Here is a 22,200-nt window from a genome sequence, read left to right as displayed (position 1 = left end):
GTCATGTATCATAAGAGAACCTCAGAATATTACACCTCTGTTTCTCGCCTACCAGAAATTATGCTATTGTGTCATATATCTTACTTTTGCATGTATTGTAAACTCCATAATGTGTATTTATTATTTTTGTTTAAACAATCATTTTGTATTCAGTGATATTAAAATAGTAATAACAAATTATTACATATTTATCCATGAAATTACCACTTTTAGTGCTCTTCATTTCTTTGTGTAGATCCATATTTTCATCTGGTATAATTTGTCTTCTGCCTGAACAATGACTTTAACATTAAGCGCATCAGCTGAATTATTTCAGTTTTTGTATGTTTGAAAATTCTTCACTTCTGAAATATTTATTTTCGCTGAATTTTAGCATTCTAGATTGACAGTTGTTTTTCTTTTCCTTTTTTTATTTATTCAGTTTGGGGTTTTTTTTTTTTTTTTTTTGATGGACTCTTGCTCTGTCTCCAGAGTGCAGTGCAGTGGCAACATCTTGGCTCACCGCAACCTCTGCCCCCCAAGTTCAAGTGATTCTCCTGCCTCGGCCTCCTGAGTGGCTGGGACTACAGGCGCTCGCGACCATGCCCAGCTAATTTTTGTAATTTTAGTAGAGATGGGGTTTCACCGTGTTGGCCAGGATGGTCTCAATCTCGACCTCGTGATCCGCGGACCTCAGCCTCCCAAAGTGCAGGGATTACAGGCATGAGCCACCGCACCCGGCCCGACAGTTGTTATTCTTACAGTAAATTAAAGATGTTGCTTCACTGTTGCCTTATGGCATTATTTCTGATGAGCACCTTGCTTTCTTATCTTCCTTCCACTGTAAATAACATAGTGTTTCCTCTGGCTGCTTTTCATATTTTCCATTTATTACTGATTTTGAGCAATTCAGTAGTGATTAATTATGGTTGTATAGTTTTCAGTTTTCTTTGAGATTTGTTGAATTTCTTGAATCTATAGATTTATAGTTTATATCAAATTAGAACTTTTCCAGTGACTATTTCTTCAAATTTTTTTCTGCCTTTCCTTCCACACTGTGCATTGGGCCACTTGAAGTTGTCTCACAACTCATTGATGTTGTGTTGATTTTTTTAATTCTTTTTTCTGTTTGTATTTCATTTTTAATAGTTTCTATTAATGTCTTAAAGTTTATGAATTTCTTCTTCAATATGTATTCTTCCATTAATAAAATTCATAAAAAACAAAATGTCTGAGATGAAAAATCTCATCTCCAGAAATTTTCAACTCTAGAAATTTGAATTGAGTAGTTGTCAGTAACTTTTTAAATGTGTAAAATACAGTTGCAACAACTGTTTTCTTTGTCTACTAATTCTAAGATCTATGTCACTCCTAAGTTTTCATTGACTGATTATTGTCCTTGTTATAGATCCTCTTTTCCTGCTTTTTTGCATAGTTGATAATCTTTAATTGGATGCCATACATTGTGAATTTCACCTTCTTGAGTACTATATTTTTTGTATTCCTATAAATCTTCTTGAGCTCTGTTCTGGAATGCAGTTAATTTACTTGGAAGCTGTTTGATCATTTTAGGTGTTGCTTTTTTAATTTGCTTGGCAGGCTAGAGTAATATTTGTCCTAGAGCTAATTACTCTCCACTACTTAGGCAAGGCTGTCTTCATCACCTCAATACAGGGAGTCCTCTAGATGTACCTGGATTTCCTCTCACTACACCACAGTATGGTAACTCTCTATGCAGTAAGCTGAGGCAATGCTAAGGCTCACCTGGTTTGTTTTCTATGTATCAGGGATCATTGTCTTTCATAGTTTTATGTTCAGCATCTTGAAGACCACTGTTTCATAGGTTTTGTCTTTTTTTTTTTTTTGGAGGAAGGGGCAGTTGCAGTAGGAGGGTAAATCCAGCCCCTGTTTGAATATTAACATATCCAATTAATGCTATGTCTGATGTAGGATTCATATCAACATCCATGGACAATCTCAAATAACTACATATTTGGAAAATATTATTTTTGTTTCACAACAAACACTAATAAATAGATCAGTCTATTTTTTAACACAACAGTTCTAGTTTCGCTTGTAGTTTCAATTGGCACTTATTGACTGATATCATGCAGACTACTTTTCACTACTGTACCCTAAAAATCTAAGATGGAAAATCAAAACATTCCAGAACAATCTGACTCTGTGTGTGATCTAATTGGTTACAATAAATAGTAAGTTAATTCTGCTCTTTACCCTTTTCTCATCTTGCCAGTCTTGTCCTTGCCCCTTTCTCCAGCCCGGTCTTATTTCTTCCATTCATTCAGAAGATCTTAAATTAAACATCACTTTTTCAGAAAGCTGTCCCTTGCCCTCTAAAATAAGAAGGTCCCCCAAACTGAATTTTCATTCAACACTCTGTACTTTTACCGTATCATAACATTTATTACACTTTATAGAATTTTTTTATCTACCTTCCCTGATGAACTCTCAATTTCTGGTTCACTGCTGTGGCCCCAGTGTCATGCATAGTGTGTGATGACTAGTAAATACTCTATTATTTTTGTTGACTGTAAATACAAAGGAACATTCATGAATTTCACATAGATTGTACCTAACTCACTATCACTAATACATTGCTTATGATAGTATTGAACAAGCAAAATTCTAAGGGATATAGTTATTGTATGATTTTTCTGAGCCATGTTTTAAATGTCAGTAGAACTAAGAAGTACATTAATTATACTTTGATCCAACCATGTGGGGCTTTTTTTTTTTTTTTTCAGGATGCAGAAGAGTATACAGATTTACCCGTGAGACACAATGAAGATCATATGAATAGTGAACTGGCAAAATGTCTTCCCATTGAATTAAATCCTCATTCATTTGACAGCCCTCACACCAAAGCACATCTCCTACTACAGGCACATCTCAGCCGAGCCATGCTACCCTGCCCAGATTATGACACTGATACCAAAACAGTCTTGGACCAAGCTCTCAGAGTATGTCAGGTATGAAAGTCACTTCTAATATCTATGTGTGTTTTCTCCCATCATTCCTGCCCTCTTTTTGCTAGTTTTAGGATAAAATGTACTTGCATTTAACAACTTTATGGTATCATTGTTGAGAAACAACTGGTTGATCATACCGAGAATTTCCAAAGTAAAAACAAATATAAATGAAATAAGATGACAGTTTTAGTCACCCATTCTACTAAAACATATTGAAGGCAAACTATGTGCCAGATACTTTTCTAGGCCCTGAGCATATAATAATGAAAAAGACAGAAGAGTCCCTTCTATTATGGACTTTCACTCAAGTTGGGGAAGACTGACAATTTAGAATATAAATTAATAGGTAATAACTGGCATTTTTAAATAACTGCTTTAAAAAAATAAAGAATGGTAAAATAAATAAAGAGAAAGATGGAGGGTAATGTTTTGTACTGTTTTTTAATATGGTATTCAGGAACTATCTCACTGGTAAGGTAACATTTAACTTAAAATGAAAGAAGAGAGTAAACCATAGGGTCTCTGCAGGTGTGTATTCAAACACTAAGAAAGTTTTCATGTAGGAAGTTACTTGGTATATTCAAGGAATATCCAGGAGGCTTATTGTAAAAAAGGTCGAAAGAGATGGTTAAAACAATAAAAAAAAATTAGTGAGAAGTATGGCAGTTTTTACATTTTGCAAGTATCTTTAATATCCAACTTATGAGAGATCAACTAGGTTTATATATCTTCTTTTACAATCAACATAAAATGTCTATTGCAATAGGATGTGTTAGTTGAAGTATATGAAAAAAAATCCAGCCTAGAGGGGTAAACAGTTTAAAAAGAGAAGAGTATTTTTATAGCCTTTTCAGATAATTGTGGGTATTCTTCTTTAATGCTACACTAGAACCTGACAAGCGATATTTCTTGAAGGTTAGTTGCAATGTGGAATCTGAAACCATATTAATTACCTTTTTATACCTTAAGTGCTCTAGTGCTAGACAATAAAATGATGGTGGTTTGATCAGGTTAGTAATGGGTAAGGTTGATGAAAATTGGTCAGATACTAAATATTTTTCTAAGGAGAACTAACAGACTCTTCTAATGAATTGAACAAGGGTTTTTAAGGAAGCAAGGAACCAAAGATGATTTCAAGGCTTTTCTCCATAGCAACTAGAAGCATGGAGCTAACATTACTGGGAGATGATTGTCAGAGGAGCTGGTTTTGGTGGGGGAAGAATACCTAAAGGATTGTGATTATAAAGGATTTTGATTTTCTACTTTATACCTTTTTTGGACGTGTTTTTAAACTTTTTTTTTCATAAAAACCCATTTTTAAAATTTTCAAAAGATTTAAGATCTTTAAAGGTAGAGTAAGTTAGTCTATATAAATATGTATACAAGAATATACATTATGAAATGATTTGCAAAGTTAAGGCTTGGAAATAACCTAAGTGTCTCTCAGGTTATTAGAATACTACAAAATATTACAATTCCATTTATGAACTCTACATTTGTGTAGAATGTCCATATCTATATATGAATATATACCCAGAGAGGAGATCCAGAATGGTGTCCACCAAAAGTTTAACAGTAGCCGTATCTGGGTAGCAGGAATTCGGGTGATTTTTAATTTCTTCTTTATGCTGTTCTTAAATGTTTGAATGTTTTAAAATTAACCTCAAGTGTTTTTATTATCAAAAATAACAATTTTATTGTTTTAGAAACTAGAAGCACTATAAAAAGAGAGAGTAAGCTCAAGTTATCAAAAATTGGAAGGGAAGTAAGGCTATAATAAACATATAACATGTTTTTACACTCTTTTGTAACTAACACATGGTTTACTTATTGAGGAAGGTGATTTGCTGCTGCTTATTAGTCACACTTCACAAAGGTTAAAGGTCCTAAAGTTTTAGCTGTTGCCCTGGATACTCATTTATGTTTCCTATAACTTCCTTTCCTCTCTCAAACACTGACTTGTTAATGAACTCTGGGGTCAGAAAGAGTTGAAGAGAAATGGCAAGATAAATTAAGTTTTTATATTTACAGATATTTTGATTGTACGTTATAATTTTTGTATGTAGATTACTTCTAAAACCTATATTGTGTGATCAGTTCATTGATTCTTTTTTAGCACTCAGTCAATAATGATTCAAAAACTAGATAATAATCTAGGAAATTTCTTAAAGGAGTCTGTTTCTAAATTTACTTTTAAGGAAAAGGATTCAGCCAGATACTTTTTAGCCTCTATTAGATATTTTTATATACAGTATATATATTTATATAGTATATATATCTATATATATCTTATATACAGTGTCTGGGATAATATTTATATTCCTTAAATATGGTTGATCCTTCTAAATAGCATCTAAAGAGAAATCATTTTCTCTTTAATTATAAAAATAGTACACTTCATTGTAGATAATTTGGAAAAGCAGCATACTAAAATTAAAGTCATTCATAGTAATTATACCTTCACTCACATGAATATGAGGCTCTTTTCTTTTTTTCAATGAATTTTTAATCTTTTTTAAATTAGACTTTTGTTTTGAAATAATTTCAAGCTTACAAGTATTTGCAAAATACTACAATGAAATTTTCTTATACCTGTTACCCAACCTCCCCAAAAGTTAACATCTTAACTCAGTGTTGGTCCAGTCCTATTAACAAATCTATAGACCTATTCAAATTTTGTCAGTATGAATTTTATCCCAATAATTGCCCTTTCTCTCTCTGTACCATGATCCAATTCAGGATCGCAGATTGCATTTAGTTGTCATGTCGCCTTAGCCTTCTTGTCTTTCTTGGCACTTGTGAAGAGTACCAGGCAGTTATTTTATGGAATTATCCCACAGTTTGGATTTGCCTGTTATGATTACATTTAAGTTTGTGGTATTCTTTGTCAAGAATATGGCAGCAGTGATGGTTTGTCCTCTTAGTGTATCGTATCAGGAGGCTTATGACAGATGTGTGTGGCAATGATATTGACTTTATACAATTGAGGTGATGTCTGCCAGCCTTCTTCACTAGTTACTTTTTTTTTGTAATTAATAAATATACTTTGGAAAATAACTTTGAGATTATATAAATATTCTGTTTCTTGTCATAGTTTTTAACATTATTTGCAGCATCCATTTGTGATATTTGCCCAGAACAATTACTATTGTGAATTTCTATTTTAATGATTCTTGGAATTATACGATAAGGAAGAACTTCCCTTCTTCCCCATTTATTTACTTTATTCAGTTATTTATTTATATAAGCATAGACTCACCGCACTGTTTCTTGAATACTACCTTGCATTCTGGCATCTTGTGCTGTCACCCCATCACCCCAGCCTTGGAATCAGCCATTTTTTTTTTATAAGAACCTTGGTTCCTTTTATTAGAGATGGTTGTAGAAACTAAAATCTGGACTGAGCATAGTAGTTCATACCTTTAATCTCAGCACTTTGGGAGGCCAAGACCCCATCTCCACAAAAATAAAATTAAAAATTAGCTAGGTGTGGTGGTGGACGGTAGGGGGTGCCAAGGTGAGAGAATTGCTTGAACCCAGGAGGTCAAGGCTGCAATGAGCCATGATCAAGCCACTGTGCTCCAGCCTGGGTGACAGAGCAAGACCCTGTCTCAAAAATAGAAAATCTGGGTGCTTTCTGCATTCCACTGCTACTTGGGGGTCTTTGCTTCTAGGCCCTCTCTGTGTACAAAACAAGGAAATGTAAGTATGTATACACAGAGATTTATATTTATTTGCGTGCCCATTTACCTCTCATGGACATGTGTATGTGTGTGTAAAAACATCTATATTTATCATTCTTATACCTTGTATTTCAATCTAAGACCAAAGGGTTCACTTAGTCTTCCTTCTTTTTTATTAATAACTCCTCTTTCTACCTGTAAGGTGTCACAGTATAGTTAATAAAGATATATTTATTTAGCTCCTCAATCCTAGAATATTCAGTGGTGTAGTTTTAGAATTACCAACCCTTTCTCTTGCAAAAAGCAGATACTAACTAAAATGCAGCGGTTGTGTACAGTTCTTTTTTTTCTTTGGAGACTTTTTCTTGGTAAATTTACACATACACACATTCACTTTTTTCTTATAGAAATATCTTATGTTATTTTATAAATGCCTAATAATTTATAGCATTAAACATTGTTCTCAAGAATAATTTCTAATGGCTATGCTATATTCCCTCATATAAAATTTCATAATTTATTTAGTGAGTTATCTGTTATTAGACATTTGTGTTTGCAGTTTTCCTCTATTTTAAGTTAAAAGCATTAGTTTTGACCATCTTAAATGTTTGACTTGGCTTGTTGGAAGCCACCTGGAAGGAAGCTGCATTGTAAAGAGATGAAAACCAGCTTCTGCTGGGTGCCATGGCTCATGCCTATAATCCCAGCACTTTGAGAAGCCAAGGCAGGTGGATCACGAGTTTAGGAGTTCAAGACCAGCCTGACCAAGATGGTGAAATCCCACCTCTACTAAAAATACAAAAATTAGCCGGGGGTGGTGGCGGGTGCCTGTAATCCCAGCTACTTGGGAGGCTGAGGCTGAGAACTGCTTGAACCCAGGAGGCAGAGGTTGCAGTGAGCCAAGATCACGCTGCTGCACTCTAGCCTGGGTGACAGAGCGAGACTCCATCTCAAAAATAAAAGCTCATATTCTGAATCCTCTCACTCTTGGAATTTCTCTACAAAATTGTATGAAAGTAAACAAGCCATTAAGAGGAAAGAATATTAGAGTTGCCAGTGGGAAACTTGGAGAGAATGACTGATTGGCAGTTCTAATTCTGTACCCTGTTGTTTTCATTTGATACGCGGGTACTATTGGCCTTAGAAAGTACGGGTTCAAGCAGTTCGCAGCTCTGCTGGCTGATTGAAAATTATACTACCGCTCTCATGGGACATCAGCATGATCTTGTGAACTGTGGATGGGAATCTGCCACCAGTTCTGACTGTAAATTCTCCTCTGCTGCCATTTTAGTATAAGGCCATAGGCAAGTCACTTAACCTTTGGTGTCTGAGTAAAGCTAACACCTTAGAAGAGTGGTGCTTTAGTTAATGTTTATAAAGTAAACAACAATTTCAGGACTTGGAAATAGATCTTAGTATCTTCATTCTTAGTAGTTCTTTTATTTCCTTGCTTTATCATAGTAACTTAACTATTCCCTTTATTTCATAGAAGCCTACCTTTTATTTGTACCATCATCCAGGTTATGAAAACTCTGTAGTCTTGACTACTCGTGTTCTAGTAGTCTTTCACAAAAGAAAAACGTAGTTGTAGTAGAATTATTCCTCCTGGCTTGAAGTCAGAGTCTACAATACAGCCTGCCTTGGCTTCTCCTATCCCATTTCAAATTATGTATCAAGGGCATTTGTGTCATTTTTTGGTTTGAGATATTTTTGTCATGGTTCCTTTTAATATTTTACTGTTACTAGCATTTCCTTTGCTATCCCCCTTAACAAAAATAAATGTTAAAATTACTATACATATCTCAATTTTTAAAATCTGTTTAGAATATTCTAATTTGTAAATTGCATAATTATGGAATTGACTGTCCTTGCCCTTTACCTTTAAAATCCTCTTCTTGATCATATTAACTATAAAATGTATTTGTAAAATGTATTTGTAAAATGTAGTAAGTGATATGACAGCCTTTCTGTGCTGGATATACCAAAGAAAAGCTTCATGTTAGCTCTTATGGAAAAATTAAAAGTAAAAAGTATCAAAAATATAAGTGAGTTGCCTAAATTTTCAAATTTGGTGACAAAACCAGAACTAATGATAAATGTCTAGTGTTTTGAGTACCTCTCTGCCTTTTTTGTGTGTTTTTTGTTTCGTTGGTTGGTTTTGATTTTTGATTTTTGGTTTTTGCCTGGGTAACAGGATCTTGCTCTGTCTCCCAGGCTGGAGTGCAGTGACACCATCTTGGCTCACTGCACCCTTGACTTCTGGGCTCAATGGATTCTCCCACCTCAGCCTCCTGAGTAGCTGGGACTACACGTGCAAGCCACCGCGCCTGGCTAATTTTTTTGTATTTTTTGTAGAGATAGAGTTTTGCCATGTTGCCCAGTCTTGTCTCAAACTCCTGGGATTACAGGCGTGAGCTACCACACCTAGCCTTGACACTGTTTTTTAATCAAAGAACAAAGCAGTTGGTTTTTAGAGAAGTTAAATAGCTCTGCTAAAGGTGATTTGTTGAGGCAATTTGTGCTGAAACCAAATGGAGATTCCAGGACTTTTATTCTTGCTCTGATATCTCTGATCCTTTCTAAGAAGCGCCACCAGTCTACAAGTTAAAAAATAATCTTCATTTAAATGAAAAACATCTAAATACAATACTAAGCCAAATAGTATAAGAATATGTGTTTATATCTCAGTCACTCTCACTACTTCCTATATATGGTATGTACTTCAAAACTTCCCAGTAATTGAACTTTCATATGTGTTATGCCAAAAGAGAAACCATGGCTTATGGAGCCTGAACTCAGTGATCTGAGAAGCAGAGGGCTGTGTGTTTCCAAGTTTAGTTGTGCTGTCAGTTTACTGAGTTAATTTGGGAAAGTTTTTTTTCAGAAGTCATAGAGGCTAGATTTGCCCTTCAGCTCATGTTATCAAGCCTGCAGCCTACATTTTAACAGATCAAAACACTTGTGTGTATTTTAAGATTTATTTTAGATCAAAACACTTGTAGGTATTTTAAGATTTATTTTAAAGAACTTTAGCAGCAATATTCTTTTTTTTTCAGCCCTAGTAAAAGTTTTGTTTAATTCTAAGATGCCATTATAGTGAACAGCCTTAACTTTAATACTCCATAACTATATTCAAAGCTTTTATGTGTTTTTGTTTATAATTATACAGTAATTATAAATGTTTAGTACTAACCTGATGACAAACACTATTCTGTTGAAAAGGTTTTGCATTTAAAAAGAAAAATATGTGAAATCCAAGGCACTAGGGCATGAACCAGTATCAGACTTTTAAAGAAAACACTTTATATTGAAAAAAAAATAAACAAAAAACAGCTAATGGGATCTTATTTCAAAACACAGCATATGTGAATTAATCAGTCTGAAAACAATAACCATAACTTAAAATCTTCAAGACAGGAAACAAAACAGTACATATACATATATAGACATATATATGTTTTAAAAATTTTGTAGAATTAAAATTCCTCTTTATATTTACAAAAATGAAATCAGGTAATACTGAAAGCAGCAAGGTTCTTCTTTTTCCTTTTGCTTTTAATAACCAATTCCAGTAGCCTGAATATAAATTTTCAAATTTTTCTTTTGGTAAAACTATATTATTGAATTAAAGTTATGATTGGAATATTAATATGTCTATAAGAAAAGCTTTCTAGTCTATTTCAAAATCATGTAAATGAAAAGCAGTTTTAATATGTCATTGTTTCTTAAAATAATTTCCATATTTGCATAAAATATACGGCTATTCTGAAGTACATTCCTTTGTTAATGTCAACCCTAGACCTTAGAGAGTGCCTGGATATACCAAGCAGAATCTATTCTTATCAGAAGACCATAATCATCTAACATTTGAAGTATTACATTTCTAGCCTGCCTTACGGAAATGTTTAGAAAGCAAAGAACCCTTCTTTGAGTGTAAGCGAACAGAGAAATGACCATTTTCATCATAAAAGCAGCTCATGGGTCTTGTAATAAAATATACATATATACACACACACACACACAAAAATAGCATTCTGCTTTGATGAGAAAACTGAGCTAATCTGAATGAAACAAAAACAGAAAACAGACTAGAAGCCAGATTGGTATTTTGCATCGTGTATGCTTGTTTGAAAATCTTTGCTCCTGAAGTAAATATTTGGCAACCACAGTGATTAGCAGTTAAAGCTATTTCAACAAAATAAGAAGTCATCAAAAATGGACTATTTGTCTGAAAGAGCAGTACCTATATTATAAAGATTGAACTTCATGGCTCATCACAACCATTTTCAAAATTTAACTCCTACTGTCTTCTTATAAATTAAGAGAATTTCATTTGTGTTCCATAGTGCAATGACAAAAAAAAAGAGTAAAAACAAAACAAAAAATAAACCCTCATGCCTAAATTTAGAATATTGTGTTGTGTAGCAATTTAAAACATTCTAAACAAATTAAATAGTTTAACTTATGTGACAGGCAGATAAGCATTTCAAAAGCATAATGAAGTCCAATTATGTAGTGCATAATGTAGACAGGAGTAGAATCTTACATTATGCAGACATTTTCTAAATAAAATCTCCCCGTAGGACAACTATATATAAACATGGGTAAGGTAAGCTCAGACTAGTTCTGTGAACCTTTTGAAATCAAGAGTCTGAAACACAATACATTTTTCAGGTAGGCACCAAGTTATCCTAAAAATTTTTCATGTTGGTTATTCTGACATTGTTTTTTCATCAGATACTCTAGTCACATCAACAACTTATGTGATTTGCCAGGAAAAAAAAAAATTCTCCCCAAACCAAAATACCATTCTAGATCCAGTATACTTAAATATATCACCCTTATTGGAAGTGCTGTTAGCATAGTCTTTGCAACTAGCCCAAAGCATATATTTAAGCAGTTCTTATACATTGTTTTGTGATGTTCATATGTTTAATTCTTATGCCACCTGTTTTCTAATGAAGACAGCATTGTGCTTTATGTGAGAATGGAAACCTCGAAATAATCACCATAAAGCTTCTAGGACTTATGTGAGAATAAAGTAGGATGGTCCACGGATATAAGATGAAATCCACAGTGTTGGAATTATAAGTGTTTCGAGCATCCCAGACTAGAAGACAAGCCCAAACCACCATTAGAAGAATGAAATACAATATGGTTCAAGATGTATCCTTAAAGTTTTGTCCCAACCCTCAGTCTGAATTGTGAGAATTGATCTTTAGTTCAGTCCAGCCAGCAGAAATTGACTGTGCAATTTTCTGTTGTATTTATTATACAGACTATGTACATTCTAGAAGGTTCCTTTAGTGCTACACTCTTGTACTTTTTGTCCCAGCAATTTGAGGGCATGCAAATTCCACAAAGTCATCAATAAGAACAGGCCATGCTCCTTCTTTATCATAATTAGACACATGATCTGCAATCACTGTAGTGAAGTCTAAAAGAAGATTCCAAGTGTCTTTTGGTATTGATCGTTTATGATGTTCCAACAAAAATTCATTCCATAAGTCTAAGAATTTAAATCTTCTATTAAGCACTAAGTTCCAGTAGACAATGGCCATTTCTAGATCTACTCCTTTTTGTCCTGGATTCTTTGCAAAATTAAAAGTAACCTGGTAAAAGTCCTTAAATCGTCCTGGTTCTTTCAATTCTTGTTCCGTCTTGGGTATCTGGGCCTTTAGTTTTTCTATGCTGTCACATCCTACTTCTGCCATGCCATCCATGAACTCCTGTTTGGAGAACTCACACTGTGTTGCTGCTCTGAACTTCCATGCAATAATCAACACACTAATGCTGGATGGATTGAGTGCCAGGCCATCACAGAACTGCTATATACCATCTATTCCAATTTTATTATCATGTTGAGGATCTTTGTATCTATTGTACAGTTGTTCTAACTTCTTCCTGTCCAGCGATCCTTTTACACTCTCTTGTATATAAAGTTCAGGATTTTGGAAAAAATTATCTGTTATAACATCAAACTTCCAGTCATTTTGAGATAGACAACTTACTGAGGTTCTTTTCACTAAATTGTGTGAAGATCATAAACTGACGAACTTTATCTTTCTGTGATGATTTCAACTTGTTCATGTTGGTGTCTTCCAAGGCTCTCCCCTCCTCCTCTGGCTCCGCAGCAAATGAGCAGCAATATCCTTAAAGACTACAAGAAAAATGATGTTAATTTGTGAAAGGAAAACACATCACACATATACATGCACATAGAGAACTGTGACAGTGTACACTGATTAGAAAGATTTCTAGAAACCTATGCTTGCAAATTTAAATTGGAATTAATGTATGTTAAATACCAAATTATACCAGAATATCTGGAGAACTGTACACCATCCCTGTACCTCCTACCAAAAAAGAAAAAAATAATAACTATTTAATGATGGCCCATAAGGCAAACATCATGACAGTGGTGGTAATGATGAACATTTATTGAGGGCTTTCTTTGTATCAGGCCCTGTTTGTTGTACTTGTTTTGCATGTAATTGACCCATTTTCTACAATAGTCTAGTGAAGCAGTACAGTATTCTCATTATTTAAGATGAAGACTAAGTAACTTTCCCAAAATCACATCAGAAGGCAAAAACAGCCTACAACACAGGTTGGATATACCATAAAAATGTATTTCACTGTGTTCCCTTTGTCCTATATTGATGGACTTTAAAATTGTACACACGATCTAGTGAGAATTTATTTTAAAATTTGAGAACTTCACAGACATTTCTACATTTTTTAACCAAGAATTCCCATTAGACCATGAATAATATTTTTAATCCCTGTTTTTCAATGTATACTTAAATCACCTCCTTTTAATTACTCTGGTTCCCTTTTCAACAGTCTGCCTATAATTACTTTAACCAGTTTCTTAGAGGGACTTGTTAATATGATTGAATATTTGTAACTGCTTTATTATATCACTCTACAGTGCCCAGTTGGTAGTGTTTGCCTTTTTTGTATCAACTGCTTATGCGTCTTCTCAAGTTTTTATATTATGCTATATAAACTAATGAATTAACCATTTGTTTCCTCACATTCTCCCATAAAGCTACAATAATTGAAAATAATGAGAGAAAGATCAGATTGTTGATCCATAGGGAGAAGGAAGAATAACATCATAATTATAAGATAGCCCTATAATAAAAGGCAAATGCACACTAGAATAATTTCTGCGTAGGTGTACTACAATAAACACATATACATACACACATATACACACACACACACACAAACACACACACACACACATTTTATGTTCCTCTGTCATTTTAAGGTTTGCCTCCTTAGATTAGCTTTTTGGCTTCTTTCACTGTCTAACCACCACCACCACCACCACTGATGGGGCCACCTGGATAGCAAGCTTTGTCCATCTACTGGTTCTTCTTGAAAACTTCAAGCTTCTAGAAGTAATAGGCAATCTTAGAGGTACCTTGCCTCAAGATAGCAGATATCTCCTCTTTACTATTGAGGAAGAATGTAAAGATCTGTCTTCCAAGGTAAATGTTAGTATAGATTGAATTCATACTCCATTGCCCTAGTGGAAGTAGCCAGCACAGCTGCTTTGAAAGTATTATGGGTGATTCAGTGTGCCTGAAAGGAAGACCTTTAAGGAGCTACGTTCCGGTGGATACGTTTCCATTGTTTTATATAGTCTTGGCTCTAACTTTAATACGGGAGTTTTCATTTTTTATTATTTTCCTTAACACCCAAGTATTTTTTTTCTTTTAATGAAAGCAAGTTTATTAAGAAATAAAAGGAATAAAAGAATGACTACTCCATAGGAATGAGCAGACAAGTCTTTTTGATCTACCGAGTTTCCAGTTTTTCTTCTCTTTTGCATGTGAGATACTATGTAGACTCCAATTAATATCACAATGTTCTAATAGGCTTTATCAATTGTCATATGTGCTAGCCAAAAAAAAATAACTTTAATCAACTGCATAAATAACAGGAAGAAGTATATGAATTGTATGGGTATACCTTTCTTCATTTAGACAACCTTCCTATATTTGCAAAAACAAATCTTTACAAGCTTATTGGTGGGATTGTTGTTTAGCCTAAACTTCAGAACAGTGATTTGACCTCTTAATCTCTGTAACAACTTCTGATAAGCTAAAAGCATATTACATTTCACATAGCTAGTATTATATTTTTCCTATAATTCACAGATATTCTGAAAATGCGTTTTATCTTCAATCTATTTTTTAAAGTATATTGGCAGATAATCTTAAGATATGTATGAGCCAAGTGCAGTAGCTCACACCAGTGATCCCAACAAGGGGAGGCTGAGGCAGGAGGATCACTTGAGGCCAGGAATTTGAGAACAGCCTGGGCAACAACAAAGTAAGACCCCATATCTACAAAAAATAAAAAAAAATCAGTTGGGCATAGTGGCACTCACCTGTAGTCCCAGCTACTTAGGAGGCTAAGGCAGGGGGATCATCGGAGCCCAGGAGTTTGAGGCTGTGGTGAGCCATGATTCATGCTGCTGTACTCCAGCATGGGTGACAGAGTGAGATGTCATCAAAAAAAAAAAAAAAAAAAAAAAGATGTGTGTGTATATTTATGGATACACACAGTAGAGTATGAGAATAGGAAAGAATAAGGGAAGAAAAAGAAGATATAGCGATGTGGGTATTTTTCATTAAAAATTATTTTAAGTGAAAGGTATTATGACTGTAAGCTGGTTCTATATTTTCATTAACAAATGATTCTCATTTGTAGTAGATGAAAAAGCACAGGAATATTTTATGATGCCAGGAGGTAGAATTGCCATGGAACAGAGTGTTTACATATAGATGCACTAAGCACAGACTCATTGTGTTGGTGATGTATTAAAGAATGTCAGTGTCATTTAAACAAATGAGTTTTAGAATTGTGGAGTTTAAATACATTTAGCAATGAAAATAGTCCGGGTATTGCTGAGCTTAACGATAGAAGTACTTGATCAAACCCTTAATGCAATACTTGTATGAAATGTTTTGATATAGCAAATGGTAGATAAAGTCTTTTGTGTATTTTTGTAGAATCTTTTCAGATTTTTAAATGCTTATAATTAGACCAAGAAAACATTCTCTTTAAATAGATAGTACTGCACAAGAAGCTTCAGAAAGCTTCTAATCATTTTGATAAAAAGATGGGTAGATTAGGCCGGGTGGGTGGCTCACGCTTGTAATCCCAGCACTTTGGAAGGCCAACACGGGCGGATCACGAGGTCAGGAGATCGAGACCATCCTGGCTAACATGCTGCAACCCCGTCTGTACTAAAAATACAAAAAAATTAGCTGGGTGTGGTGGTGGGCGCCTGTAGTCCCAGCTACTTGGGAGAATGAGGCAGGAGAATGGCGTGAACCCGGGAGGCGGAGCTTGCAGTGAGCTGAGATCCAGTCACTGCACTCCAGCCTGGGTGACAGAGCGAGACTCCGTCTCAAAAAAAAAAAAAAAAAAAGATGGGTAGATTATAAGTAAATAATTTGTGGATATGTTTCAAGGAACTATGAGCATTAATACCATAAGCATATATTTGGGGTCTTTTGTATCATCTAAAGTATGCTGGAAACTTATCAACTATAATGACACTGTTAAGGTGACTTGAGTACAATGCTTGGGATATATAGATCTCTATATCATAGGCAAATCAATATTTCACTTTTTTCTTTTTAGTTCTTTTACAGGAAAGATTGGAAAAAGATTTTTTGTTTGTAGAGTCTTACGATGTTTTTAAGATTTTCTGCCAAATTTGAATTATCTATAAACAAATGTAGTTTATTTATTGTAAATATCAATGTGACTTTATCAAATTCATAGAGATGAGGGTGAAGTCTAAATTCAGGCTGCATTCCTGGCCAGACTGCCAGGAGTTCATATTCTGCCATAAAAACCTGATGAAGCTGTATTAATGGATGACTATTTAAAAACAAATAATTCTAAATGAACTTAATCCTGAATGGTTATTATTCCAAATGTAAAGGACCACACAATGGTGCAGAATCCTAGTCCTAGATGATCAAAGCTATATTTTATCTCCACAGTAGAACACCCAAAACACCACCTAAAACAAAGCACCATTCTCCACTAGGGAAGTGATACAGAGCTGATGCATTTAGCTTTCCCAAAACTAACACAAATGTGTGGATTTTGAGGTGTTAAACACCTTTACTTACTCTTGTGGATTTATAGCCAATCTCCCTTCAAGGACTATAATATAATTTGGAAGGCTGTTTTCCCCCTGGGTGACTTTACCTGTAAGCTTTTGTATAACAATTTGGTGGTGGTTTATTGATGATATGATGCTATTATGAAGGATCCTTCTACCCCTTGCTCCTCTTCTCATACCCACATAACAACCCTTTTCCCGGTTGGGGCTGTAGGAAATGAGTAATGCTTAACCCATTTGTGTGATCAATTCACTTAAGCAGCTACTGTGAAATGTTAATCACAACTTTAATTTGTACTGCATTAGCATTTTGATTAACTTGTAGGCTTGCTAGCACACTTGAAGCACTTTTACTCATAGTTACAGCTCGGAAATGACTTTTTGATTAATTAAGTTTGTTAGACAGCAGCTGAGCTTCCTGAATGCTAACCTTCTGGGGGTAAAAGTTCAGGAGAAAGTTACTATGAACAACTGTTGCTATTGAAAAAGATTCTTATAAATGTACTTATAGCATTTTAATTATTGACAAAATATTGTATCATTACTTGCAACTGACCTGAACCTTTAAAGGAGTGTACTTTTCTGTCAAGAAAGCTTTTTCGGGTTTTCCCATCATTGTAAAGCTTCTGGGAGCTCTTGAACTAAATAGTGCATTTTCTAGCAGATGTCTAACAACTAATGTTTTAACAAACTGCCTAGGATCAATTTCCACAATTTTTTAAAATAAACTTTTTGTTTGAGAATAGTTTTATATTTCCAGAAAAGCTGCAAAGATAATACAGAGTTCCCATACAAAATAGAACCTATTTTCCCCTAGTATTGACATCTTAAATATATTGGTAAGGTACATTTGTAACAATTGACAAGCCAATTTTGGCAAATAATTATTAACTAAAGTCTATGCTTATTCAGAATTCTTTAATTTTTACCTAATATCCTTTTTCTTTTTAAAATTTTTTTCTTGATATATAATACTTGTACTTATTTTGAGGGTACATATAATATTTTGATACAGGTATACAATGTGTAATGTTACCTAATGCCCTTAGTTCTATTCTAGAATCTCATTGTGGATATCCCTTTAAATTCAATAGTCATTTCTCAGGCTCCTCTTGGCTCTGACAGTTTCTCAGACTTTCCTGTTTTTGATGATCTTTCCATAGTGTTTTGCATTCTTGTGATACTTTATACATAACAACTTCGTTTTTATAAATTAATATAATTTTTCTCATTTTGGCGTAAATAAATCTCTTTCTTTTAAACTCTGATGACAATATATCATCCCCATGTCATTTAATTTGAACAGACATTTATCACTTCAACCTTTGTCATGATCTTATTTTCTCTTTTTTTTTTTTTTTTTTTTTTTTTTTGAGACAGGGGTCTCACTCTATCACCCAAGCTGGTGTATAGTAGCCTCAACCTCCTGGGCTCCAGCGATCCTTCCACCTCAGACTCCAAGTAACTAGGACCTCAGGCACATACCACCACACCGAGCAATTTTTTTTTTTTTTAATGGGATCTCACTCTTTCCCAAGCTGGTCTTGAACTCCTGGGTTTAAGTGATTGTCCTGCCTTGGCCTCCCAAAGTGCTGGGATTACAGGCGTGAGCCACTCTTCCTGGCAGTGATCTTATTTTCATACATTTATTGTAATCCTTCTACTAACACTAGATACATTAAGATGATCACAAGAGATATGGGGAAAAGGAGGAAAGGTTTCTTGAGGAGGAAGGATAAAGGGAGAGGACAGAGTGTGAGTCTAAAGAATACTAAGAAGGGGAGAGAAGCTGGAGCAATCCGTCCACCTCCATGCATACACCCTATAGCCACAGAGACTTGAGGACACTAAGGATTAAATTGACAGATTTCTTAAACTGAAGTTTGGATTTTAGGGGAAATTTTTAAATAATAAGCCTTAGAGTTAGATTTTATTATCCACCTTTTAACTTACCTCTTTATGTACATTTAATGATGTAGATTTTCTTTTAGTAGCCTAGGTCAGTGATGCTATTTCCTTGCAATGAAACTGACTTAATTTTATCACAGTGCTCAATGTTCCTATTTTACTTTTGGATTATTTAAATCCAGAATTCAGTTGTGTTTCAAAAGATAAGTGCCTGAAGATCAAATGTTAAGATGTAGTTATAACTAAATGTTAGGTTAAAATTAATTTTAAAATTTTAGAGTTTCAAAAAATATGTTGATAAAATTTACCCACGGAGACAATAATCAATTAATACATAATAATTTTGTCTGGAGTTCGCATTTTTCTGCTATGTGGGAAACGAGGTCAGATGTCAGCCACCTCAGATTCTTTTTGAAGCAAAACAGAATATGCAGAAATCAGCACACTTAGTAGAATACAGTGTAATGAGCACATGTATGAAACTGGAAAACCAAAATCAAGCCTTAACTTCATCACTTGTTTACCAGCATGATTACATAGTCACTAAACTTCTTTAGGCTTAAGTTCCCCTTTCTGTGAAGGGGGATAGTATTAATGCCTGCCTCATAGTTAGTATTGTTGAGTATTAGGTGAGAGCCATTAGTGAAAATGTTGTATAATCTGTGCAGTACTATACAGGTATTTTCATCACACCATATTGCATACTCTCTACACTGTCTGACTTTGTATAATTCACTGGAGCTTTTTACAATAAATTCATGGGATTTACTTGATATGAAATATAGAAGATATGTTGTCAAGCTTAAAATGTTAACTTTTTAAAGTATAATCTGCAACTTTGCAAGATAAGAAGAAAAGTGTCTATAGGTTTGGATAAATCTATTCTTTGCAGAAATTCTTACACAAATATAAAAATGTGGTTGAATTTAAATGCTAAGACCAAACCTGTTATGCTTAGGAAATTCTTAAAATTGATTCGAAATAGATGTTGAGGACATACGGTGTATCTAAGTCATAAAGGATACCTTTGGCTTCAGGAACCCCACACCTTTAAAAATTTCCTTACAGAGACTGCCCATTTTCTAAACTCTAGAGGGGACCAGCAGAAGCCCCTCTTTTCTGTGAGTTCTTGCCCACATACCCTGGAAGCAGAAAATTTATCTTCCTTTGAACCCAGAAGGGTCTTTTCTCTGTACAGCTTATTTCCTGCTTAGTATATGCTACCCCTAACCTCAAGGATATTACAGGGTTTTGCTTTTTGTTTGTTTTTGTTGTTATTGTTTTATTTTGTTCTACCCTTGTATAAAACCAGGTACTTCAGAAGTTCTTAACTTTTCCGTATAAAGATGAGGTCTAAGATGTGTTTAGTATGTCTATTTTTGAATTTTGCCTCTCTCTTTCTCTCCATCCCCAACTCCCATTTCTCTCTCTCCCTCTTTCTTCTCTTTCCATCTCTTACCCTCTCACTCAGATACAGGCAGGCACACACATCACCTTCATTGTAACATTCAACTTAGAAACTCCTGAATTGGCTGATTCTTCTTACTTCCCCAGAATAAAAGTTCTCCAACCATTTCTTTCTTCTCAGACTCCTGCTTCTATCCATGTTTTGTTTTACTTTCAGTGTCCATAAGATTATTTTCTCACCTGTCTTCTAAACTCTAGATCTCTTTCCTCCTTCCCCAAACACCAGTTCCTAGTCTTCAGCTCCATCATAGTGGGCTCAACAGATGACCCTTTTATAACATCATAATTACATGCATCCCATATTCCTAACTGTTATAGCTGAACTACTTTAATCATTAACTCATTGATATCACTTGGTATCAAGAAGGTAGTGATTAAAGTAGGCCAAGGATTGTGGTCTCTCTGACCACAGCATCTTTATCAATCAGTTTGACTGAACATTTCTGTTATTCTGATCTGGAATCTCTTATTCCCTTCCTGATTCCTCAGTTTAGTCCTCAGTTCCCTCTGTTTATGACTTCACTTGCTACTCTAAACAGCATTGACACCAGAGTTGGCCATTTCAACAGTAATGTCACTGGTACCCTAATGTTTCTCACCTCCCTAGGTAACTATCGACATTTGAATTCTCAACTTTCACATCTAAGTTATGCATACTTAATTATTGCTGGAAACAATCACAGAACACTGCTAATTGTTTCTACTACAAAGTCATGCTGTTGAAACTCACAGCTGCTCTAGTTTTTATTCACATCTTTAATTCTCTCCAGTGCTCCTTTATGGTACTTCCTCCCAGCAAGAGACATCGCCTCCAACTTACAGAGATGATTGAGACTCTCTAATATAAGTGCTATCAATTTCCCTTCTCTTCACCTCCGAGCTTCTCTCTCTTCATTCACTCTCTGTGAGTGAGGTCTCCAGGGACCAGCAGAAGCCCCTCTCTTCTGTGAGTTCTTGCCCACATACCCTGGAAGCAGATAATTTATCTTCCTCTGACCCCAAAAGGGTCTTTTCTCTGTACAGCTTATTTCCTGCTTAGTATATGCTACCCCTAACCTCAAGGATATTACATTCCACCTGGAAAAATAGAAAGTAAGCTCTGTAAAAACAAATAACTATATAATATGGGCATATTGGCATTTTATTATTGAAAAATTAAAGCTTACAGAAGACAGAAACCATTAAAAAGCACCTAATCAAACTCCTTGATTTATCAGATGAGGAAAATGAATACTAGTAGTTAAGTGATTTGCCCAAGGTCTTACAGCTAATTTAAAGGCACAATACTCTAAACTCTCAGGCTAAACCTTTTTCTAGTATACCACACTCTCTCTTCAACCAGTATCATGTATTCATGAATCATACTACTGATTACACTTCATCCAGACTTATTATTTGCTTACATTCTGTCTTGTCAGGAAAACTTCACAAAGTTTCAATTTATCTAGTGTGCACATTCCTCATAGAACCTTTAATTCTAATTTAGTGCCCCATTCAAAGTCTACACACCCTCCTCCTCCTCGTGAGATTCATAAGCAATATACTATATTGGTTAAAGCAAGCCCTTTCGAGTCAGGTTCCCCAGAACTGGAGTCAGCTGTACCCATTTACCAGAGCTATGCAACCTTAGGCAGTGTCTTCATCTGAAAAATGGTTTAAATTCAAAAACTTACATTAAATGGTTAACAGAGTGTTTGACAAATAGTAGATGCTTAACCAACATCCATCCTAATCACAACTCTTTCAGCAGTGCCTGTGAGACTCCTTTAGCTGCCCTCCCCCTCCCTTTCCAGGTGTCATCTCCGGGTAAACCCCACTCTGCTTCCCCTATCTCTGCTCCATGCATGCTCATTTTAATTATTTTGGCTCTGCGCACTTTGTGCCCAGGATTTCTAAGTCCACAGCTCTAGCCCATGTACTTTCTCCAGAGCTCATTTTCACCTGAACTTCTTTTTTTTTTTTTTTTTTTGAGACGGAGTCTTGCTCTGTCGCCCAGGCTGGAGTGCAGTGG

General features: G+C 34.8%; 1 protein-coding gene and 1 pseudogene across 8 annotated transcripts in view; one reads left to right on the top strand and one right to left on the bottom strand.

The window, feature by feature from the left end:
- Nucleotides 1-22,200, top strand: part of ASCC3 (activating signal cointegrator 1 complex subunit 3) — a 384,990-nt gene that overhangs the window by 347,737 nt on the left and 15,053 nt on the right. For all 8 annotated transcript variants that reach the window (XM_003897951.5, XM_017958157.2, XM_017958154.3 and 5 more), the window contains one exon: nucleotides 2,745-2,969. In XM_003897951.5, coding sequence (XP_003898000.3) covers nucleotides 2,745-2,969 — 225 coding nt within the window. The remainder of the gene's footprint in view (nucleotides 1-2,744; nucleotides 2,970-22,200) is intronic.
- On the bottom strand, nucleotides 11,811-20,350 carry LOC103883882 (annotated as a pseudogene).

The sequence above is a fragment of the Papio anubis genome, chromosome 6 (genome assembly GCF_008728515.1).
Source record: "Papio anubis isolate 15944 chromosome 6, Panubis1.0, whole genome shotgun sequence".
NCBI classification, from domain to species: Eukaryota; Metazoa; Chordata; class Mammalia; order Primates; family Cercopithecidae; genus Papio; species Papio anubis.
The sequence above is the reverse complement of the archived record's forward strand: the minus strand, read 5'-3'. Positions and strand labels throughout refer to the sequence as shown.